Source organism: Copidosoma floridanum, unplaced genomic scaffold, assembly GCF_036245765.1.
Source record: "Copidosoma floridanum isolate Cflo_tuat_1 unplaced genomic scaffold, Cflo_Japanese_pri ptg000021l, whole genome shotgun sequence".
Taxonomy (NCBI): domain Eukaryota; kingdom Metazoa; phylum Arthropoda; class Insecta; order Hymenoptera; family Encyrtidae; genus Copidosoma; species Copidosoma floridanum.
This window is the reverse complement of record NW_028321898.1, coordinates 29,038,360-29,064,423: the sequence shown is the minus strand read 5'-3', so window position 1 is coordinate 29,064,423 and position 26,064 is coordinate 29,038,360. Positions and strand designations below refer to the sequence as shown.

The 26,064-nt window shown below is 38.1% G+C and overlaps 1 protein-coding gene across 1 annotated transcript in view; it reads right to left on the bottom strand.

The window, feature by feature from the left end:
• Positions 1-26,064, bottom strand: part of Ptp36E (protein tyrosine phosphatase 36E) — a 101,291-nt gene that overhangs the window by 6,992 nt on the left and 68,235 nt on the right. The window contains exons 3-4 of the mRNA XM_089594450.1: positions 11,565-11,683; positions 1,247-1,334 (exon numbers count right to left, since the gene is read on the bottom strand). Of these exons, the coding sequence (XP_089450576.1) occupies positions 1,247-1,334; positions 11,565-11,683 (207 nt within the window). The remainder of the gene's footprint in view (positions 1-1,246; positions 1,335-11,564; positions 11,684-26,064) is intronic.

Here is a 26,064-nt window from a genome sequence, read left to right as displayed (position 1 = left end):
GTTATATATTAATTTCAAGTTTTCCTTAAGCAACATCTTGCAAAAAAAAAAAAAAACATAGTAGTACAGGATTTTTTACTCGTTGGAAAAAAAAAAAAAAAAAAATGTTGACCAACTAAATAGTACAGAAACTTAACGTAACTTCTTGCTGGATTAATACCTGATGTATCTATACTGTAAAATAGAAGTTTATTCTCTGCAATCTTTTGTATTAAAATTGAACATTAAATTAAAAAATACTATTATGTAGTGCAATAAAATGATATGAAAAGAATATTTCTATCTATTATGCTAAGTGCGATTCTCGACGAAATTAATGAAAACAATGAACCAGTCGCGTATACGGGAGGAACTTCCTTTTTTCTCTCTCGTGAAAATTCTTATGTATCTCATTAAATTTCACACATAGTAAGTAAAATGGAAAAAAAAAGTAGAAAATTGTTCACCCTCGAGAGCACTTCAAGCGAACGCAAAAAGCAGAAGCACGCGCTGGTGGACACGTAAAAAGGGAGGAATGCCCGGGCGCGGAAAAGGAGCAAAGGAGTGTATGAAAAATTCACTGGAACTTCCGGTCGTGAGGCGACCTTAAGTTTTATGGCCTGGCGTTAAAATGCTCGTTCGCATTTACATACCATCACGGAGGGAGATAGGGGGGGGGTTTAAATAGCTCGTAGAAGTGCTGGGATGATGTAACTGGTGCACAGGCCGAGTTTTTAATAACTCTGGTTGTATGGTTTTTATCATTTCGCCATACGCAAAAGGGGAATCCATATTAGTGGTATAATTCTGGAGTTTGGGCACCAAGTCTCCGTATTATTGAGCAGTAAAAATAGCAGAGTATGAAAAATTCGAGACCCGAGATGAAATATTACTGCCCACACCAAGAATAATGTCACCGACGTTCAGTCGATTTTTCGGTGCAGGATCTCGGTAGTAATGTGGCTGTGACTGCGCTCGAAAAATTTATCAAAGACGCCTTCGTTGACTTCCATCGTTACTCTTTTCAGTCACTCGTATGCTTGTTAGGACATTTTTGTATCTTTACGTTATTTTATCTTGTAAACTCATCATTTAACATTATAAAAGTAATGGAAGCCAGTTTTAAACTGCACATGGTACACCCTCACACGAAAACGTGGCAAAAAAATAAAATAAAATAGGCACTGCACATTTTATTTCAATTTCGTGCAACTTTCTGATATTCTTATTATTATAGATTACTTTGAGTACGTGACCGTATACTTACATGGAATACATTTTTGGTTTTGATTTTTTTCTCGATTCGCTTGCTTCGTTGCGTGCCTGCACGAGTGCGCCTCGACTTTCGACGCCGTCTGCAACATATTCAAGAACATAACGTCTTTTTAATACAGTACTGAATTCACCAACAGATTCAATGATTGAGAATTGGTTTGTTTTTTTTGTCAAGCTTTTCCGCGTTCCATCAACACCCCATGTAAAAAAAGTGTTTACGAAAACTCCTTGATAACCTGCCACTGACATTTCACACTGAAAACCTTGCCCAGACTGAGCATTGCTCGCAATCCTTGGAAATCGATGGAAAGCCTGGGAAGTAAAGCAGACCTTCATAAACAAGTATTTTCACCGTGAAAAGTCGCTCAAAACGTCGAGGCTCTTTGTACCGTGCCATATCGACGCGACGTGCTTACTATTCCTGTGTGACCGTGAAAGCAAAGACAGGGAAAAATACATTACACGAAGAGAAAGAAAGTCGTTCGGTGAAAATTCGAGCGGAAAAATCTCGGAGATGCGAGAGAAAGGAGGGAGCGTCTTATATTTTTCGCGATGCCATACGAAAAAAAAAGATGACGCCGTAGCCGGCTGGCGGGCTGCCAAAATGTTGTCCCGGGGTTGGCGTATTAAGGGCACGCCGGGGAGCGAAAAACACGCCGTTTTTCCATCCACCCCCTAGCCCTCTCGGCGCTTCTCATTCTATTATCGCGACGTGACGGGTTTTCGAGTTTTTTTTTTTTTTTTTTTTTTTCACGCTGGCGAGCGAGCGGATGATTTTGTTTGTTGTCTTGTCGATACGAGGGACGTGGCGCGTGTAAACTCAACCGAGTTTGATATCGAACCGCAGAGTGAGATACGATAGACGGACGTGCGCTTGTTGGACTCTCGCGGAAACGTGTGTATGCGTTTCGCGGAATTCCGGGGCTTGCTGTGTACTTTTTTTTTTTTCTCTCTGTTGCTTTTCATGAAAATTTTTACGTCACGTGGAGGTGTAGTCAATCGAAGCACATAACATTTTTTCATTAAAAAAAAAGGTCCAAAAAAATACGTTTCCTAATCCTGAAAAGCGATGAGTGTCGGAGGTGCCAGCTAACATTGGTTCACTTGTGTGCTGCGAGCTCTTGTTTTATTACCATCCTCCCCGCTGCGGGATCCTTGCGACCACCCGATTCTCTCATGCTTCGTACACGCGAATAATATTTCAGCCACGCTAATTTGCATCTACTTCTCTCGCCACCCGCGTGCTTTACTTTAATTGGCCTGCTCATTTAGTCGCACGTGTACGCAACTTTTTCCTAAATTTTCTCTTTATTTTCAGCGCGTGTAGAGACTGTGAGCGACGACACGGTAAAATTTATCATGGGTACACGACGCTGTATCATTACTTTTTAACGTTACTTCAAATTACATTCCTGTTTTTTAGGGTTTAGCAAAATTTATTGGAATACTATACCGTTGTTTCATAGCGTAGCTTTAGTAAAAAAAAAATGTTAGCTAAGCACAAATCACTTAGTGGCACTTGGCTATATCTGAGTTATTTTTTTTTATATCGAACTAGTAAATATTTTCGCTGATCTACCTAACTTGCTTATCAGTTAAAAAATTCTTGTATGTCAAACTAATAAAAAATTGACATAAAAAAATAGCTTGCCTAGTAAAAATGTCTAGTATATTTTTTACAATTTCGTATATGAGACTTCAATAGTGACGATGCTATTGAAATATAAAACAGAGGTGATTTTATTCATGATTTTTAATAAAAGGCTTTTTATTTCGTTCATATATTACGTGAACTCAGTAATTCATGAATTAAATACAATTACGTCCAACACTAAAAAAAATAAAAATACGTGCAGTGCTGAAATCTCCACAATACAGTTTGAAACCGGTCAAACGTCCATAACAGCAATCAGAGATCAGAAAGTTCACCGTTGCTTTTTCGATAAAACGCCCTTATATTTTCAATAATTTTATCTTTGCAGCGCTTCTTTTTTCTGGTATCTACCATAATTATTTGTGTGCCATTTCGACGCGGTGACGATCGTCACGTAATATCTCGTATTTGTTTCTTTTTTGCCCGTACTTCCTGTTTAATGCTTTCTTTCTTTTATAGGAGCAAAGTGTTGAGTCACCATAACCATTGCTGAATTCACGAGCTTGAGTCAGGTTTCGCGCTGCAGCTAAAACGGTGTCTCGTTTACGCGTGTAAAAAATACTACATCGTTTCCGCACGAAATTGCTGATGGGATTTTTCAAGCTTACTGTACTTTTCTCTCTCCGTTCGTTGAATATTAACTAAAGTAACAGTTTTTTGGCACGTAAAATATAGTTTTAAACAAAAGTAAAAGTTAATAACTCCAAACCATTAAAATCAGTAAACGTAACACACACATGAAGACGTATTTCTAATTTTTTGCGCCATAAAACACGTTTTTAGGAAAACTCAATTCCAACAAAGTTTCCTCCGCGAGGAAGTCAAAAATCGTCTCCTCCTCCACGCACCGTACAAGCAACATGCGTTGAAAATTTACATTTCGCTCCGAGCGCACAATATCGCATGTTTATTTCGCGCCATATATTTCCGACGGCAGCCGTGCGAAGGCAAACAGTTCCCCTGTACATACGTACCCACTATCACGTACCTTTTTTCCCTTTTCATTCGTGCGAATCTCGCACAAAGAGAAGCCGGAAAAGCTCAGTCACTATGGCTACGTGCGCGAGTCCCGTGTATCCACCATATTGCGAAAGAACAAGGTCACGGGAGAAAATAAGAGATAAAGAGACCTACTTGGAAGATAGTGTATTTTTTTTTTTTTTTTTTTTTTTTTGAGACAGGGAGAGTGACGCGCGATGGATGAAAATAGGGGAGTGAAAGAAGGCTACTTTTAAGGGGTAGCTTGACATATGGAAAATAAGACGCGTCGGACGCGTTGAGAATAGCTAAGCACTCAGGCAGCTGAAAGAGTTTGCGTGTATGCGTGCACGTTCGGCTTATCGTGGGTGAAAAGCTGGGTGATGCAGATATCGTTTTTTATCCCGAGGGTTCCTAGTAATATGAATATTTTTGCTTAATGTGATGTTTTTTTAGCTCACGCACAGTGTTTGTTTAAACTTTCTGCCATGAAGCATTTGAAATTGAACAAAGTGAAATGAAATCCCTTCTGCGCCAATGTCTGACCTAATTCGGACTTTTCTACTTGAAAATTGTATCCCTCGGGAAAAATACTCCTTTATCTAAACTTTCAGTGAACAGTTCGTCGCTAAAATAATCTCAGTTGGGAAAGGTCATGAGTGAAAACAATAAAGTTAAAAAAATAGTTTTTTATGCCTCACCAAACTCAGTGGGCTTTCTGCTTGAAATTTTCCCCTCTACCTCTTGGAAAAATACTCACTCGCCTCAATTTTCTACCAACAATTCGTAGCTCAGAATAACGGTTTAGATGGACTATACGTAAAATCAAAATAAAGACAAAAATAACCTTTTACTCTCACGTCTGACCAAACTCGAACTTTTCTACTTAAAAGTCTTATTATCCTCCAGAAAAATAATCCCTCGCCTAAACTTTCAATAAAAATGACCACACTTTTCCTTACGACATAACTTGACTCCCTTCAGTTTTAAAATATCGTACCAATCTCAAAAACACCTTCTTGGCTTCGAAATTTGCAATGTGTTTGTGAACCTCTTGAAAATAGCCTCAAAGTCTCTCCGTACGTCCATAAATCTACCCACCCGAAGTGCTGCGAAACGTTTCGAGACTCTATTCGCGTTCGACACTCGTACCGATTAATTGCACGCTCAAGCGTCGCGCACAACAAAAGCCTCGTTAAAGCGAGCAATCAACGCCCCTGTAAACAGCTGAGTTGGTTTCGGATCTGCGTTTGCGTTCGAGTTCGAAATCAAAGAGAATCACTTTGCGTGGTAGTTGTATATAGTACACATCACGGGATGTCGCTCCTTTGCCTGAAAGGGATCTCGGATGGAGTTTGCGTAGGGATGCGATCGCGTTATGTACCGTTTACCACTTGTACCTAACATATTTGTATTTGTAAGTTCGATCGAAGCCTCAATAGATAAATTTTGAAGTACCTATATATCAGGGGTAGATTGACGATACTCAGCTACATTTTATTTCTACTACAATCTATGGGGATGAACTCTTTTTTCACAACTTTTTCGAGACTTGGCAACTGTATTGGTAATGGTGCTAGCACTTAAAAAATCATGACAAATCATATTTTTTTGGTACATCGAAATTCTACGAACTTTTGTCTCGAAAGAAACTCTGGCAACATCTACAGTGACGTTGTATATTTCATTTCGGAAAGAGATGAAGAGCCAAACAAATAAATTTCTCCGTTCCGCCTTGGCGCATCGATCACGTGTTCTGCAGCTCCGAAGAAGTAGAGGAAGGATAATAAATAGCCGAGAGTGAGTCCGTAAAAAGAGAACAATTAGGAGAAAGCGAGGGAAAGGAAGAGGAAACGCAGGGAGTAAACTTCGATATGGCACGAGCAAACAATAAAAGGGGAGGGAGAGAAATAAGCGCCGTATACGTAGGTGAATGAAAAAGGGGAAAAAATAAGATTAGTTGAAATACGGCTGGCTTGACGGGATAAACGTACTCTCGGAATGGGATATGGTCGGGAAAAATAAAAATTCCCGTCACCAAGTGCTTGCTGTAGGATTTTTTCTCTTTTTTTTTGCTTTCAGTGCGGGAGATTATACGGCTCGAGGAGGTACTTAAGATAATAGTCGGGGGTGAAGGGGCGCCGAGGGCTATTCGAGTTGGCTTAATCGACACTTAACGCACGCGTTACGTGAAATAAAGGCCTTGACGAATTCGGGGGCTACCCACTTCGTGCTGGTTGAAGATTTTTTTTGTAATACTTGTTTCTTAGGTTTTCTTTTTTTTTTTTTTTTTTTTTTTTTTTTTTAACGCAAGGTACACTTTTGTAGATCAGCAGTGTTAAGGGAAATGCGAGAAAAGATTTTTTTATAGCATTAAAAAAAAAAAAAAAAAAAGATGAAAATTAAGCTTCTGCTCCGATGAAAACGTGATTTCCGTTTTTCATACTTGCAGTACAAGAATAAGTACAATGTACAAGGATATCCCAAAAGTCGTAGAGCTCGAAAAGATTAATACATAGGAAAGAAAAAACGAAAGGTACCAGAAAAGAAGTCGATTGAGGGCTCGATGAATCGTGGCAATAGTACCAGTGTCGCGCCTCGTAAATTTTCTTTCCAAGAGTACGAGCTTTTTGCATATGTTACATATCCACACGACATTGTATGGACTACTTTTGTTTTCTTTCGTCTTAAGAAAATGGTTCCACCATTCGAGGAATATGTTTACTGTATAAAAGGTGTATACAGTCTTTGCAGGGTAAGTATAGTTGAAAAGCAACGAATGTGACGTTACCCACGTTAAATCAGATGGCGAAGTGAAGGAAACAATACCTTATTTCTTATTTTGTAAGCCCAAGTAAGGATCTTGCAGTTTCTAATGATTGATGTCTGATGTAAAATTCTCCTATACTACTGTATTGTGTATTAAATGTAAGCGAGCTTGGGCATAAGTTTGCACGAAAATAGATGATCTTAGAAGTACTGAGTCAAAGTAAATATCTCAATAAATTATATCTGGGCTCATGTCTGACGTAACATTGTCTAGTACTACTTAATCATCATTTGTGTATTTGTATTTGTGTAATTTACCTATTGCTTCTAATCGTGATGCGCTAAATGTAAGAAACAAAAAAATGACTTAAAGTAAAGATCATGTTCTTTTATGATTTTTCATGACGTAGTACTGTCCTATACTACTGTGTTGTATATTAATATCAAGTTTTTCTTAAGCAACATATTGCATAAGAAAAAAAAAAAAAGGAAAATAAATAATTATATTGATCCTCGCAGATACAAAGTCAAAGTAGAGAGCCTATCACATTTTTTATGTAGTTATGTCTGACAAAATATTGGTTTATACTACTGTAACTAATATTTATTAGAATTAATTTATGTTTAGTTATAATATTTTAAGTAAAAAAATCAACGATTCGCAAGGATGACGGTTTTAAGTAAATCTCCTACGACGTCTTGTAAGGTGTGATGTCTGACTTCATATAGTCCTGCACTACTAGACACGTGTGAATTTAGCAGGTTACGCTTTACTTTGTTACAGTATTCCAATTCTCAAACAAGTTAAATTAAATATCTTATCGCGTTTCTAGACGTTGGGGCTGATGTAATATTGTCTTATACTACTGAATTTTGTATTAGTTGAAAGTAATGACTATTATGTTGCATAAAAATTTATGACCCTCGAATATTCTTGATATTTCTATTTTGAAAGTAAAAGTTGAGTGTTGTTTTAGAAAGAAAGCTACTTATCGACTCGTAAAAATGCATCTTCCGCTGTCTTTTTGGACTTTATTCCTTCAACGTAACATAACAGGACGTAGGTAAATAATATGGTAGAAGGACATTTTATAGCTTGATAGCTGGTACAAGCGGATAAAAAGTTTTTTCAAAACTTTTTCCTGACACAAGATATTTGGGTGGTAAAGAAATTATTGCGTGCATAAATTAATTATAGCAACTGAGATGCTGGAGATCAGCGTCGGGTTTAAGCAGTTTATTTTACAAGTTGGTCCAAGTACACGTGAAATGTGTGACTTGGTAGGAAACGATACTATCTCGACTAGAAGTTTTATCAGGGTAGGTACTACCTCTATTTATGGTGGGACAAGGTGACAATAAATTTTCTGTATCACGTCCAATTCTAAATTGTAAGAAAACTTCTTTCTCGACCCATGTTAAGTTTCTTTTACCTTTAAAATGGTGATACCTTTTGGAACTTTTATTTCTATTCACACGTTGAATAGCCCTTGCTTGAGTTCCATAAAAATCAATAATTTATTCCTGTGTTGCAGTAGGTTCCGTATGACTACATATATAAAAGATTGTAAAAGCGAGCGACGCCTGCATGCTGCAATCTGTTATTGCATCTTCCGCGTTCCTTGCATCAATAAAATGGAAAAAAAAAAAGAGTAAAGAAACATCGAGTTTTTCGCTATCTTCTTTTCCTCCCTGCACATATACGCACACTATTCCTCCATTGCAGCGTAAAAGGGTCAAGAATGGCATTTTCCGTGCCTGGAATAGCGCAACAAGAGTTTCCATTTAACGAGAAATCGATCGCTCTTCGCAACCCTCCCTCCCTATTTCTCCACCCTCCGTCCCAGGTTTCTTTTATTTATCTTCCTTGATCTCCGTTTCCTTGGTGTCGCGCGAAATTACTCTGTCTCGAGTGTCTTGGCTGTCTGTCCGTCTACCCTTCGAGAGACGTCACTTTGTCCTCTACTCCGCCACTGCTGATACAGTCGAATCCACGCGCGGGAACTTGAAAATACCGATGAATCGAAATGCTAATGCAGTTGGCTTTGGGAATCGGGAATTTCAATGCTGGCATTGGGGGTTAATTGTGAGGTCCTGGGATAATATGTACTAACGCTTTTATGCTGGAGGAGAACAGTTGATAGCTGGTCTAGCGAAGAACACTAAACTGTGGTACATTTTTTATGTCAAAAAGTAAATGAGCTAGTCTACGGATCGACTATAACTCAACATTATCAAAAATGTCACCAGATAATCTCAAAGCGACCGTAAAATGAAAAAGCAATACAAAAAAAAATACAGGAACAACGGTGAGTGCTTACCCCTGAAGTAGCCCCCGATAAAAGCTCACCGTAAAAGTGAGTCCACAACAAGCCAACCGCGTGCCTGAGACCAATTAGCCATCATCTCCCCTCGCAAAAAGGATAATAAAATCAAAAAAATCACCCTCCTTTACCGTTAAATTTTGTGCCCACAAAAATAATAGAGGGAGTGGGGTAAAAGTCCATATACCCCGCTTATCCGTACTCTTGACGCGCAAAAACCCGCCTATTAGACACGCAACTCGCTTTTCGTCCACGTGCACGGCTATACCTCGTGTAATCCAGTTCGAGCAGGCGAGCAAATACAAGCCTCAGTGGCTGCGGCACCGCTTACGGTTATAGCGCGTTTGTGTGTGCGCACTCGTGTTTGGCGTGTTGCGGTACCCTCTGAGCTGCTGAGCTCCGCGATGATTACCCGCTCGTGTATACGCGGTAACAATGAAGTGGGTGTGCACATGATGTACATGGATAGGCAAAAGGGAGTTGATAAACGTGGCGATCACGTGTAGGACCCTTTTTTTTCTTGTCAAGCGTACAAATTTTGATTTTAAATGCGTCTCCCTTGAAATCTCTGCCTTCGCACGGAAGTACTCGTGGTTTATGTAAGCAGCAGCAGTGAGAGGTACGAGGAGCTAAAACAGTGGTCCCTTTGAATACGAGGTTCCATGCTTTGTTTACTCACGTGTACGCTCTCGTGAAAGCCAATATCACTCTCTCTCTCCGTTACATGGGTTTTCTCGATATGAGTACACGAGCAATTCCATCGAAAAATCATCCATTGTATGGTTTTGTAAAAAAATTAAAAAGTTGATATCACGTTGGGAATTTTGACAAATAATTTTTTTTTCCAATGATTGAGAAAATTTTACTCAGGTACTGCCACCGCCACTTTTTTTTAGCGAAGTTGAAAACACGTAAAAAAAAGTGTACAGAGCTCGTTTTGATTTTATTTTCAATCAGCCATTGTTAAGAAAATTAAGGTTATCAAAATTTTTTTCAGCTTTTAACTACTGAGTAACGTGTTAAATTTATTTCTGCTTAACTCTGAGTGTTACCACATTTATCAATAACAATGATCGAAGAAAATAAATTACTATACGAGCTCGGGCACCTTGTTTGTTATCCATTGAGATTCGATACGCTTCGGACAAAGATCGAGTATCAAAGTAATATGAATTCATCCACGCGTGAAAGTTACAGAGAGAAATAAAAAAAAAAAAAATAAATAAAAATCTCCACGCGAGGTCACCCAATAGCTTTGTGAAAATTTTGTTTCGAACTCCAGCGCCAGCGCTTTGAAGCTCGCTTCGCAACTTTTTGCAGTGGCAAACAACTTTTTTCAAAAGAGAGCCAGTGACAGGTCTTGGTCTTTCACTCGCCTGTTTTAATGAGCATCCCGTTTAAAATTTGCATGCGAGAGGAAAAAAGCCGATCGCCGAGGCTGCCAACCATCATTCACACATAATCCTCGTGTTTCGATATTCTTTTGTAAATAGTTTCGTTTAGCTCGTCGATTCATTTTATCAATCGTTGGAACGAATGAGTAATTTCCTGCTGAATCAGAGCTGTCTTGAGCAACGCTGCCGTGAGAGAGGATAAATGAGCCCGCCTGTATAATTTATTCTAGAGAAAAGCCGAAAAGTGTTTTCTCAGTATCTGCGTTAATTTACTTTATCGCTTATTTTTTCATTTACCAAACAAACTCATGATTACTCTTTCCGACAATCTTGCTTCCTAGTGCACGGTTATTTAACAACTGTTTTAAAAAGCGAAAGTGGCCTGGTTCCATTTTCAGATAAATCCCTTCACTTTGTTACGTCCTTTGCTCTATTGTCAAATTTTTATTTCCCACTTCGGAACAATATGACCTCCCTCCCCCACAATCGATTCTGTATACCATTTCACGATTCAATAGAGAACTCGGAAAATTAATTTTGCGCGAAAAGCCGAGATTCAAATAAATTGTATTACAGCGATTATGCTCGATTTCAAGCTGTTTCTTACGACCGATTTTACATTAATCTTGCTTCCTTTTGGAATTTAACAAGATTCCTTACCTGAATCACTTCAAACGGAAGACCCCCACGAGTTACTTAACGGAATAAATTGTTTGAATTCTAGGGGTCTATTTTCTAAGGAAACTTTATTGCTTTCCTTTACATTACCCTATAACTCAAAATGTAATGAAAAGAAACTTATTTCAAGAAAAAAAAGGGGAAAAAATACCACATCAGAACTTTTTCTGAAATATAAAAAGCTGCGTCGTAAAGTAAAAAAACACAGCAGCAAAACTTAACGGCGAAACTCTTCAAAAAGCCCTTTGATGTGTGGAAGAGTGACAGCAAAAAAAAAAAAAAAAGAAAAAAAAGAGAAACCCGTTAGTTACCCGGCAATTCATTCACGAGCCCCAACCCCAAAGAATCGGCCATAAAAACAGTAGCGAACTATACCCGTGGCATAAAAATCGTTTCGCCATAAATCCCGCGTCCTGCTAACAGCCTATGCGCTCTGCACGTGCCATGTACCAGCACGTGCACAACGAGAAAGAGGCGGTGAAGGAAAGAAAAAGCGCACTAAAAGAAGCTTACCTGAAACTCGACGCGGTAGAGGACGGGAAACTTGCGGCGCGTCTCGCACAGCTTCGGGTAGTGCTTGAGCTCCGTAGGCGTGGTCGGTAGTGTGTTGCCCAGACCAAGCTCCTCGGCTGCTGGAACAAAACAATTTTCAAGTGTTAGTCAATCTCTTTTTCCGCTCGAACGACCTTTTTTTTTCATCAAGTTTGACTGTTGCATTAGAAAATTTTTTGGTTACTCGTATGGGAGGGACTGATGTGCTCGCTCTTTTTATTTCCATTATGAATTGAGAGTGTGCATTTCTTTGACGGTCGTTCATTCATGGAAACCAAAACTTTATGCGCGCGGAAGGATAAATGCATTTCAAACATCACTTACGCATGTCGACGAAACAACGAGAGTTATACAGGCATGCTAACAACAATTCATGCGCACTGGCATCAAAAAATCATTTCGCGAGTAAACTCCCTTGGCTCGCACGTGACGTATATTCGTATACATACGTGATTGGTAGCAGTTCGCGAGAACTTTGGCACTACGGGAGGGAAAGAGGAGTTCCCGAGAGAGGAAAAGAATACTCATGAATTATGCTTCGAAGCTAGAGAAAATTTTCTTTTCTCTAAAAGTAGCTAGTAGAATTCTTTTTAACTTATCCAAGGAAAGAGTAAGTATTGGGGGCGGGGGAAATTAAGAGTGACGTTACATCCGAATAGCTATAAATAGCCGTGCCCCTGCTAGTTTTCTTGCCATTGGTTCAAGTTTCTTTCGATGAATTTCGAATTAAAAAAAGTAAAAAATCTTCAAGACGTTTTTTGATCCAATCATCAACTTTTACCCAACAATGAGGAATGCGATAAAAAAATGTCGTTTTACGTTAATGCATCATGATCACTCGAGTCCCTTGCGTCGAGCTCTATACACAGGACGACGGGAGAGCATATTGTGCGGCAACAATGCACGTGCAGCTTATACGTTGCAGCTCGTGTACCTCACATCCTTCTTACGCGTTTCTCGGAAGTGTACAACCTTTAACCTTCACGGGACTAATGAACGCGCCGAGACCCTCTTTGTACGTGCTAACCGAGGCGTGGGGCTTTGTCTTATTGTTTCGTAAATTACGTAACACGATCCCATCGATTTTCGTGTAAATTCAAGGAAAAGACAACGCGAGGGCCAAATCCTTTCATCAAACTTTCATTTTCAATTTCCATATTGGAACCCAGTTTCACCCCGTGTCCTGTCCAATTTAGAATTTAGTCCTCTGAGTTTAATAGTCATGATTCAATTCCAGTTTTTGGCATGAGTATATCCTTACAATTAAAAACTTGTTACATTGTATAAAAAAAATAAAAATAAAAATAAAAAAATTAAAAAAACAGTTAGGGTAGAAAAAAGGGGGGCAGTTGTCAGCAGCTGGACTCGAAATTTGCAGCCAGAGTAGCTGCTGCTATCGAGTTTCCGGGTTGTGTACAGCTGTCGCCATCGAGCAGCGGCCAACGAGTGTAGTTTACAGGTGATTACCGCAGTTTCGGGCGGTGCTGCGAAAAAACCTACTGACCTTTCCCCCCCCCCTTTCCCGGTCGAGTAGAAGGGAAATGAAACAACCTGCGTGTTGAAATTTTCAGAGGCGGGTCGAGATTATCTGTCCCCGATTAGTGCTAGTTTGTATTTTATTAACGGTAAACACGAGCTGGTCGCGTTTTAATGTCAATTCGGCGCAAATGCCCACGATGGATCTTGACTTTTTCATTACTCATGAATCACAAAGCTGCTCATTGCCAGGTGACACGCTACCTTGTTTTACTTGGTCAGTTGAAAATCACATCAAGTGTGCTTTTTTTTTTTCTCCAACAATCTACAATCACACAATCGTACACAGTGACTAAAAAGTAATCGACTACCCCATCAGAATCCTCAGAATGGACGCTCAGCTGCCTATGGCGAGGGTATGGGGAGATAAGGTTCGCGAGCTTTTAACTTTTAGCTTTTAAGAAGAGTCATTTATTTGCATGAATTATACAGAATACGTTCGAATTTTTTTCCGATCATATGTGTAAGCAATCGAGAGATGAAAACATCAAAAAGGTCCTTAAGCAGTGGAGGATGCGCCAGTCGGAGACACTTTGGTGAGTGAAAATTACTTTGTGTTTTCATGTTTTCCAAACAAATAAAAAGTAACCCTTTAAAAATCACTGTATTAGCGATAAACGCAAACACCCCACTTCGCACCATTAAAAAACAAACATTATACCTTTGCGCTCCAAATACAAGCACCAGGGAGGACACGACAGCGGCAAAGAGCCCCTCCACCCCACCTCTGCACACCCCAGCCGAAGCGCTGGAGTGAAATCTTGGTAACCCGTTTTCGCGCTCAAGCGAGTTCGCCCAGGAAGTTTCGCGTCTGCTTCGCTTTGCCATGCACACACACACACACACACACACACACACACACACACACACACACACACAGAGAGAGGCAAGCCCTGCAAAGCAACGTTTAATGAATCTTGGATCTCTGCGTCATCTTAAACGGCGATGCGACGCCTACGGCGAGTAGTTTTTAGCGAGAGAAAGTTTGATCGTTTCCGAGGGTTTTGATTACTCTCAACGTTTTATTTTACAATTTGTGTGCGTCTCTAGGCTCAGATCCTTGCATATACCTATACATAGGGGCAGTGGTTCGATTTTCGTGTTGTTTTCTGGCAACTGCTCTGTGTACCAGTACCCTCCAACTGGTGCTCGGAAATTCGGCATCGTGCCCGAGCATGTGGAACAATAGCCCTGGGCACGTGTAGCACAAGCTCTCTCTCCCGAGGAAATATCAGTTTTTCCTATTTCTTCCTATGATGTGAGCGCGTACGAGTGTGTTTTAAAAAAAAATGTTTTTGAATCACGTAGTAGTAGCATAAAATGCATCACACGTCTTGAAAACAATAAAATAAACGTATTGACCATTACTTCATCAGCTCTACTCGACCGATCAATCATCATCCAAAACAATCGTCCCAATGGGTTGTAGAGTGCCAAACTTTTGTTTATTTTGAAAACTTGTATTATTCGCTGTATGGCATGATTATATTTGTGCGGTTAAGAGCCTCTCGTAGCACCTTGACCACTGCCAACCGAGTTCCGCATCGCTGCCGGGAAAGCCAAGTCTCTCCCCCTTTCCAGCCAAGTTTCGCCACGACTGATTCGCAGTCCTCCCTTATTCTGCCCGTTCGCGACACGAAAGTGATATTTTCTATTGGACGTAGAATCGCGCGCAAAAATCCATCCACGAGCACCAGCCTACACATTCATTATTTCCCCGTTATGAAAAAAAAAAAAAAAAAAAAAAAAGGGGAACAAACAAGTGGGATCTACAATGAAAAAGGAAAGAGGAGAAGTTCACCGACACGCAACGGAGAGCACTCACGTTCGCCCCTGCACAGGCCTGGCGCCACTGCTCGATTACACCGTGTTTCCGGTCGGTCGGCTCCCACGGCTGGTTGGCCCCGAAGAACCAAGCGAGCCACCGACAACAACCATCCCGAGGAAGAATAGGTCGCGGTCTAGATGCGCGCATATATTCCCGGCTTGCTATACCTACGCAGTTTCTATCACGTATGCGCTTGTGCAACGAGAGTTACGTACAAGTCCACACGTCGAGTGGCCCCCTTCGATTATTCCTTTCTTTTGTTTCCCTTGCCTTTTTTTTTTTTTTTTTTTTTTTTTCTTTTTTTTTCATTTGATTCGACGATTCAAGCACCGCAAGCTCTCGAAACCTGCAGAGCTCGATTGAAAATCCCCACGTGTCCACCGGAGCGCCAAAAAATACGTCCAATCAAACCTTGCGTTCGTCACACGGTCGCGGCACCTCTCATACGCAACATGGAGTAATTTCGAGTCAGACCGGGCTCTCCACCCCCGCTAACGTAGTTGAGTCACGACGCACAGGCACGCTCCGTAGATACATCACGTAAGTGCAGAACCGCGAGTGTGCGCGAGCGCGAGAGAGATGCATCTCAGCGGGCGACTTACGTACAGGGTATGCGTCACGCTCGAAGCTCAAAGTTTTACATCGTATGCCTGGGATGAAGTTTACTTTACGTGATGTGCAAACTGGCTTGTTTCGGTCCATAGCGAGTATATGTACACAAGGTTGAGCGCGAGGATCTTCAGAAACCCCTGAAACACAATTGTCCTACCACCACGTTCTCGTTGGGTAACCCAACCCCCCTTCGATAATTGCCAGCCAACACAATGGTTCGATCAGTGTGTAGAGAGTGTATGGTGTTGTCGACACCCATCAGTGGCACAGAGTCGCGTTGCGCAATTTCGTTTGAGGGGAACCGAAGGGGATTCCGAGAGGGCCGTGTGTTGCGCAATTTTGCACGCTTTGCCGCGTTGAAAGTGTCACGTAACGTTGCAGACGCAATGCCGTCTCCGCCGAGCTCCATCTCGTTATCGGGAAAGCTCGTTAGAGCGTCATTACCATATGCGCTTGGGAGTGACAGGGACGTCCGGGGATACTTACGTTGTTGCTGTTGATGTTCGTATTGTTGTTCATACCTGGAGGTGAGATCGGAACGTTCCACATCGTCAAAAGGGCAGCAGGAGGCGCATATAGGAATAATGAAAAACGGATGCGTTGAGACCATTCATCGTGGGGTGGTAAATTTTAATTAAACGCGCGGTAAACAACCGACCGTTACGAGCTTGGTGCGCGAGATGGGGTAAAAAGTGGCAGGGGCAGCTTACGATGGGTGGGGGGAGGGAAAATTTAACGGGCGCAATTAGAGGCGATGTATGCGCGGCAGGGAATTTTTGCGTCGACGCGTTTTGCGAAATTTCAATTAGGATGTTACTTGTGGTGTAACTTTATATTGAAATCGAGCGTGTGATATTTGATTGAATGAATATTATTGGTTGTTGGCAAAATTATTTGGTGTGCTTTTATAGCTGTGTTTGCATGGTATACGATTTACGAATAATCATCTGTAAATTTTGGTAATGGACAACTAAGCAAATCCGTCGAATTACGTGCAAGCTGATAATTAATTACCGGAAAACATGCAAACTATTCGACGTCATGAATATAAATAAAATTCACAACAACGCGTACTCGAGACCAACTTTGGAAAATTTCATCGCAGTACAGTCGACAAACAAAAACGAAACCCACGCGCGATCTCGTTAAAATCGTCTCAAGGCACTCGAGAGACATCTGAAATCCAATAAAATCTTCGAACGCATCGATCTTCGAATTGCTCCTCTGTTCTCGCGTGTTTATGGCTCCGGTGTTTCTTGCTGTTTTGTCCACCATCAACGCGGTTGTAGTCGGATTTTCGGGCACCAATTCTACCCTGACCCATTTGGCATGGCAAAATGGCTACTACTCCCCCCCCCCTCTTTCTGTCTCTTTCCACTCTTTGTGTACTTGCGAGTGGAATTCGGTGGCGCCAACGCAGTAATGGTTATTGACTGTGTTGAAAAAAAGTTCACGGATGTTGACGTTGGGCTTTTTTTTTTTTTTACGATGGTAAGACTCCAATCATATAATTTTGAGTAAATAGAAGAACAACCGTGGAAAATCAGAAACTATCTCATACAAACGGGTAAGTTTATTTTTATTATGTTTATTTCAATTAAATATGTATATCATACAAAAGTATGAGAAAATTGTATACGTCTCTTTACTCAACTATAAATAAAACCAAAAACTATTTGGAATGACTACAAAACATATTTAAAAATAGTTGAATAGTTAAATCATTTTACAGAGCATTTATTTGGTAAGAATAGCCAAACTATTGTTTTATCAGCTGAAAAATTATTTGGCAATAACAAGTTATAATTGGTTGGATCAACCGAAAAATTTGGCTGTGCTTTTTATAATATTAAAAATATTTTAGTCATCAGTAATATGTTGAATGTATGGATAATTAAGCTATTTTCGTCGATGCTCAAGTAATGCTAGATAGTCAGAGTTATATGTGTATTTTTATCGTGTTAATTATTTTTACTGGTTTTTGAATGTTTATCTTGTCCATCCTATGATATCTATTGTGATAAAAACGTCAATACATTTTAATTATGAAATTCATGAAATTTTCAACTAAGACGTCATTAAAAAATCACTAATTGAGAAATGAAGCAAGACTTAATAGTCAATACTCTATGCTCATGTAGATACCTGTGTGTGCATGGCCACGAGTTTTTCCGTTTGATGGACAATGTGGACAAAGAAAAGAAGACCTGCATTCTTTTGATGTATTCCAATATCTTGTGAATGTATCGATCTTTGATACGTAAGACTAAATTACACAAGTAGTCACAATCATTTCAATATGGACTACATTAAAATATAACTGCCTGAAACCTGTATCATAAAAAAAACTTTGCACTTTATTTTACCCTTGTTAAGTAATATTGCAAACGTTGATTATTGAACACTTGCTTTCGGCTGAGAGCACCGTTCTCTGTGTTTTTTTACGTTCCCATGAAACCTCAAAATTCTTATTTAATGTTACGTACGATAGCATATAGCTTTCTTTTTTTGAAGATTATTTATTTATGAAATGGCATTAAGTGCAAATGCCATTTCATAAGAAGGGCGCAACGTACGTCCAAAAGGGCGCAACAAAGGTCACGAAAATTCCCAAAGGTAGGAAAATTTGTTCATGCCATACTTCTGATCCTGGAAGCTACGAATTTTAATTTGATAATACATTAATTCACGAAAATGTTAGAACAACTTGTTTACAATTTATAGTATATTACGCCACTAGGGCGGAAAGTGCTTCTTCCCGCCCGCGGGCGCACTTTCCGCCCGCCGAGTACTTTCCGCCCGAGGGCCGAAAGTACTCGAAGGGCGGAAAGTGCGCTCAAGGGCGGGAAGGCCTCCGCCCGAGTCGCGTATCCTATTTTTCTCCTTAAGGGCGCAAAGTGAGAACGTATTTTGTCTGGTTAATGATCACTTCAATAGAAATTTAACTACAGGATTAAAAATGAAAAATATTTACGGTGAATTCTAAGATATTGCAACCTCTGTTAAAAAATAACGGAGGTGTTTCGAATAGTGTATTGACTAGAATAGTTGAGTACGAACAAAAACTTAAAGCTGGTATGCTAGAATATCTTGACTGCAGTGTAGATATTAGTGAACTTCCCTATTTATAAATTGTGTTGTATATATAAAACTATGTTTATTGATTGAGATGTCATGAAGAAGAACGGTAACTCGTATTTTGCATCAATTATTTAAAATTGAGTATGATTTTATTTTTATAAAATAATAAGTCTAAAAAAGTAGTTGGTAAGGTAGGGAATTTTTAAAAATAAGTAAGAGTTAATTGTTAATAAACGAAAGTTCGCATCAAAGGTTGTGCGGGGTCCAGGGGCGGCAGCCCCTGGTGGGGGACCAGGGGGCAAAGCCCCCGGCGGGGGCCCAGGGGGCGGAGCCCCCGGTGGGGGGTAGGGGGGGCAAAGCCCCCCCCCTCGTCCAAAAAATCAATTGATCGTTCGATTAAAAAAAATTTACAACCATTTCCCGAAAAAAAAAAAATAAATTAAATTAATCTAATCTCCCGAAAAAAAAAAAACTTGGTGGAATGAGAGTATGAGTATCAAAAAATGGCAATCAGAGATATAATACTCCCTTATTGTAATATTATATTTTTTCTTAAGAAATTATATACAAAATATACTTATAATAGAATTTCATAAAATAATCAAGTCTTGTTTTGAAGATGTATAAAGAAAGATATTTGATAGATGTCGCATATAACATATTGATAATGTACAGCACCAACTACAAAATTTACTAATTTTTCTTATTTGCGGGCGGGAATGTACTTTCCGCCCTAGGGCAGGAATGTACTTTCCGCCCTAGGGCGGGAGGTTCCACTTTCCGCCCGTGAAATAGGCACTGAAAGTACTTTCGGCCCTCACTTTCCGCCCGAAAGGAGGAAAAAAATTATCGCTATAAATGAATGAATTCTTGAATAATTGAAATCATTCAGTTTGTGGTTAACAGCGCTGTATTTTAAAGTTGCACGTCAGAGATTCCAATTAGCGTTGAGCTCACTTAATATCTTGAAAGTCATTAACTTTTGGCTACTACAGTGGGGGATTCGATTTTTTCGAACGATGTTACTAAATTTTTTTCAGTGTATAGTCTAAGTCGCGTGCACGTATACACCACGCATGTGAAATCACACTAATAAATCTTATCTTAATGAAATTTTATTTGAGGAAGTACACACATCTATAATAGAGCTATACTATTCATACATTTTTTTACTAATACCTACTTAAAAAAACACTAACAGCTACGAAAAAAAAATCATTTTCGTTTAGTTCTCCTGCCACGATGGTCGTCTTAAAATTTTTTTCTGTGCTACTGTTGATTCAAGGTCAGTCTTTTTTTTACCTTTTATGTTCCGTGAGTACAAATATCAAAACGATGTACATACTTGGGCCATAGTGCAACAGCATATGATTTTTTCCGATTGTTAACGTTGTCAGACAAATAAAATAAGAATCACGTGCACGTACATGTTCCACATACTGTTTTTAAAAATTAGCATGCAAAACTTTCTTAGCATATTATCAAAACCACTGAATTTTCTTAATCTTAAACTAACATTATTTTAATGTGGTGATAAAAAAAAAAAAAAAAAACACTAACAAAACTAAATTTTTCTTAAATAAGCTGCCAAGTCTGAGAGTTGGAAGAATACTATAAGGAAAGACTTTCCGTTCGTCATGAACGTTATGAGAATTAAAGGAATTTATGCATTGAAGTTTGAATGTCATGGTGCCCTTATTAGAAGTAATTATGTTGTAACAAGTGCTGAATGTGTATTGCAAAAATATAGATACGTTGTTGAGGAAGATCCGTTTAACTTTACTTCAGTTACCGTCAGTCAAATCTTTGCAGACAAATACTTGAAAGAGTAAGGCATTTACTAATATCTATAATTTGCGACGTCTTAGACTGTAAGTTTACATAACTAAAAAAAATTCCAGTGACTCTCTTCGTGTAAAGAATTATATAGCTATCTTGAAATTAGAAAAAGAACTAAAGCTCGACAATTCAGTAAATGTCGTAAGTCTTCCCAATTTCAAGGAAATCATTGATAAGAATATAAAAAGTTTTCTGACTCGCTCACCCGCTTATGGAACTACAGCTGAGAAGCCACTGCAATTCATGGGGGTTAGTGTTTTAAACGACAATTCTTGTACGAAAAAGTACGGTTACAACAATGAAGAACCACCTGAATCACTATCTTGTCTAGCCTCTGATACAGAATATGGTACCAGCCCATTAGTGAGTATTAAAAATAAATATACTTTACCAAAACTTGGTTAAAGATATGATTGACAAATTTTGTTGACTTACAGAGTAGATACAGCTTACCTTTAGTTCAAAAACATGACAATAAGACGGTGCTTATTGGAATCACTAACAAAGATCAGGGAGTTTTCACTCAGATCTCGTTTTATGTAGATTGGATCAACGGAATAATAAACAATGAAGCATACATAGGAGATCCAACTATTATAAGTACCACACAAGACTATACAGATGATGCATCGTCAGAAATTATAAATCAAGGTTAGTTGGTTAGTTGAATTGTTTTTATAAAGTGCTTTATACATAAAATTATCATAGGAGCCTGAACCTTATTTTATACACCAGTAAAAGCCAACACGAGAATCCAGGGATCAAAAGTTATCTCAGAGATCACTGGAAATGACGAAAGCTCAATGCTGTACAAAACTATGGAACCAGATAGCGTAAAAATCCAGAAATCAAACGTTATAACAGACACCAGTATAAATAACAAAAGCACTTCACTATTAACTTCCACGGGACAAGACGGTCCAACCACTGAGAAATCAAACATTATCATAGAAACTACTGGAAATGACGAAAGCTCCACGCTATACAAAATTATGAAACGTATGGTATGGTATTTATCATGTCAGTGGGTACCATCGCAAGAAATATGTTCGTATTAATTTATTTCCACATTTAGTATTGATTGAATTTCAGTTGTTATTGAAACAGTAATATTTGAATATAGTGAATACCACATGCGATAATTATTTTCTTTTTTATTAGCGTTTATTGGCAAATAATTTGTAAATACAGATTTATATCAGCACAATGTCATTGTTGAAGTGAAAAAATAATTCCTAATAAAGAAATAACAAAGCAATATATTATCTAAAAAGTTTTTTTATAATTTAAGACAATTACAATAATAAAAATTCTGTAAATATTGTTATTGTTTACTAAAATATAATCGTCAATAATTTCTGTAAAACATGATGATTCAAAATGAATGTAGCATACCTGCACAAGGCAGTAATGTACTTTGACCTGACTTAAGGTGGTACAATGGTTTTTATTAAGAAAAGTCTATTTTTGTATCAAACAATTGATCGATTTACCAAATTTTTATTGACCTTCGACTACCAAATGCAAAAACCATCCGTCTTATCCGTTAAAAACGTTTTCGATGTACAAATGGTCCTTTCATCCTATCCGTGCTACAAGTACGTATGCACTATCCTTTTTGACGAGGCAAAACACTAGGTCACACTAAAAAAGCAAGCAGCCAGACTCTCGATGATATATCTTGGCTCTCCCTTCTCCTTTTGCCACGGCATACCCATTAGCCCCTCACCCCTTTTCTCGAGTTTCTGCCTACATTTCTAGATTTCTAGATTTTTCTACTTTTTAGAGCCCATACAGCTCTATTAGATGATTGGAGGGTTCTTTAATTGATAATAAAAATTAACAACCACAATTATCAAGGTAAGTGATAGAGAAAACTATATTGGTGGTTACCATCTTCATCACAGATAAAATTAATCCAACAGTCGTTTGATCAACTTGTTTACAATTTAAGGTGGCTCCAGTGGCCTCAATGTTAAAATTATAAATAACCCAACCGAGGTTAATAAAATTGAATTATATTCTTTGAATTCCCATCTTTCTATTCGTATAAAAAAAAATTAAGGTTGACGATGAAAATTGTAAGAAATCATGCTTACAAAATCGTAGTTTAAGACGGGTTAGATAGGAAATGCAAGCTTACGCGATATACAACCTACTGCTGCACTTTTATAAATAACCCGTAAGGTGTAAAAATCATACTATCTTGTATATATTATTATGCAGTTTTCGATGACATGAGAAAAGTGTCTTCTTATCGAACAAAATCTTTAAATAATCGGAGACTAAGTATACAGTTGCGAGTGCAAGTCAGCTCTCAGCTGTCTGCATTCTGCAGAGTACATATATATAGGTATAACTACTCTTGAATTTAGGAGCGTACCGTAACAGTTCATCAATTAGGGCACCATAAAACTTTTTTGTTTTTTTATATTAACTCACTAAAGTAACAGATAAAATGTAGAATATGGCTTACAACAGTCTCTACGATAATTTTATACCATATTTTAAAGAACATAATGATTAAGTTTTAGTCTCCCCATTTTGATACGGCACTAGGCGCTGGAGCCACCTTAAAAAAGTATCGCTATTAATGAATGAATTCTTGAATAATTGAAATCATTCAGTTTGTGGTTAAAGTTGCACGTCAGAGATTCCGATTAGCGTTGAGCTCACTTAATATCTTGACAGTCATTAACTTTTGGCTACTACAGTGGGGGATTCGATTTTTTCGAACGATGTTACTAAATTTTTTTCAGTGTATAGTCTAAGTCGCGTGCATGTATACACCACGCATGTAAAAACACACTAATAAATCTTATCTTAATGAAATTTTATTTGAGGAAGTACACACATCTATAATAGAGCTATACTATTCATACATTTTTTTACTAATACCTACTTAAAAAAACACTAACAGCTACAAAAAAAAATCATTTCCATTTAGTTCTCCTGCCACGATGGTCGTCTTAAAATTTTTTTCTGTGCTACTGTTGATTCAAGGTCAGTCTTTTTTTTACCTTTTATGTTCCGTGAGTACAAATATCAAAACGATGTACATACTTGGGCCATAGTGCAACAGCATATGATTTTTTCCGATTGTTAACGTTGTCAGATAAATAAAATAAGAATCACGTGCACGTACATGTTCCACATACTGTTTTTAAAAATTAGCATGCAAAACTTTCTTAGCATATTATCAAAACCACTGAATCTTCTTAATCTTAAACTAACATTATTTTAATGTGGTGATAAAAAAAAAAAAAAAAAAAAAACACTAACAAAACTAAATTTTTGTTAAATAAGCTGCCAAGTCTGAGAGTTGGAAGAATACTATAAGGAAAGACTTTCCGTTCGTCATGAACGTTATGAGAATTAAAGGAAATTATGCATTGAAGTTTGAATGTCATGGTGCCCTTATTAGAAGTAATTATGTTGTAACAAGTGCTGAATGTGTATTGCAAAAATATAGATACGTTGTTGAGGAAGATCCGTATAACTTTACTTCAGTTACCGTCAGTCAAATCTTTGCAGACAAATACTTGAAAGAGTAAGGCATTTACTAATATCTATAATAAATTTGCGACGTCTTAGACTGTAAGTTTACATAACTAAAAAAAATTCCAGTGACTCTCTTCGTGTAAAGAATTATATAGCTATCTTGAAATTAGAAAAAGAACTAAAGCTCGACAATTCAGTAAATGTCGTAAGTCTTCCCAATTTCAAGGAAATAATTGATAAGAATATAAAAAGTTTTCTGACTCGCTCACCCGCTTATGGAACTACAGCTGAGAAGCCACTGCAATTCATGGGGGTTAGTGTTTTAAACGACAATTCTTGTACGAAAAAGTACGGTTACAACAATGAAGAACCACCTGAATCACTATCTTGTCTAGCCTCTGATACAGAATATGGTACCAGCCCATTAGTGAGTATTAAAAATAAATATACTTTACCAAAACTTGGTTAAAGATATGATTGACAAATTTTGTTGACTTACAGAGTAGATACAGCTTACCTTTAGTTCAAAAACATGACAATAAGACGGTGCTTATTGGAATCACTAACAAAGATCAGGGAGTTTTCACTCAGATCTCGTTTTATGTAGATTGGATCAACGGAATAATAAACAATGAAGCATACATAGGAGATCCAACTATTATAAGTACCACACAAGACTATACAGATGATGCATCGTCAGAAATTATAAATCAAGGTTAGTTGGTTAGTTGAATTGTTTTTATAAAGTGCTTTATACATAAAATTATCATAGGAGTCTGAACCTTATTTTATACACCAGTAAAAGCCAACACGAGAATCCAGGGATCAAAAGTTATCTCAGAGATCACTAGAAATGACGAAAGCTCAATGCTATACAAAATTGTGAAATCAGACAGCCTAAAAATTCATAGTTTAAATGTTATGACAGACACAAGTGCAAGTGACGAAAGCTCAACGATATACAGTACTATCGAACAAACTAACAAAATAACCCAGAAATCAAACACTGTTACAGACACTACTGAAAATGACGAAAGCTTAACGCTCGATAGTACTATGGAACCAGACAGCCTTACAATCCAGAAATCAAACAATATGATAGACACCAGTGTAAATGATGAAAGCACATCACTATCAACTTCCACGGGACAAGACGGTCCAACCACTAAGAAACCAAACGTTATCACAGACACCACTGAAAATGACGAAAGCTCCACGCTATACAAAACTATGAAACCAGAGAGCCTAAAAATCGAGAATTTAAGCGTTATGACAGATACCAGTGCAAGTGATGAATACAACGGAGTACCTTCTACCACAGAACAAAACACGAGTGGAACATCTGGCTTAAGCTGCGGTCGTATGGTATTTATCATGTCAGTGGCTACCATCGCGAGAAATGTGTTCGAATTAATTTATTTCCACATTTAGTATTGATTGAATTTCAGTTGTTATTGAAACAGTAATATTGAAATATAGTGAATACCACATGCGATAATTATTTTCTTTTTTATTAGCGTTTATTGGCAAATAATTTGTAAATACAGATTTATATCAGCACAATGTCATTGTTGAAGTGAAAAAATAATTCCTAATAAAGAAATAACCAAGCAATATAATATCTAAAAAGTTTTTTTATAATTTAAGACAATTACAAAAAAAAAATTCTGTAAATATTGTTGTTGTTTACTAAAATATAATCGTCAATAATTTATGTAAAACATGATGATTCAAAATGAATGTAGCATACCTGCACAAGGCAGTAATGTACTTTGACCTGACTTAAGGTGGTACAATGGTTTTTATTAAGAAAAGTCTATTTTTGTATCAAACAATTGATCGATTTACCAAATTTTTATTGACCTTCGACTACTAAATGCAAAAACCATCCGTCTTATCCGTTAAAAACGTTTTCGATGTACAAATGGTCCTTTCATCCTATCCGTGCTACAAGTACGTATGCACTATCCTTTTTGACGAGGCAAAACACTAGGTCACACTAAAAAAGCAAGCAGCCAGACTCTCGATAATATATCTTGGCTCTCCCTTCTCCTTTTGCCACGG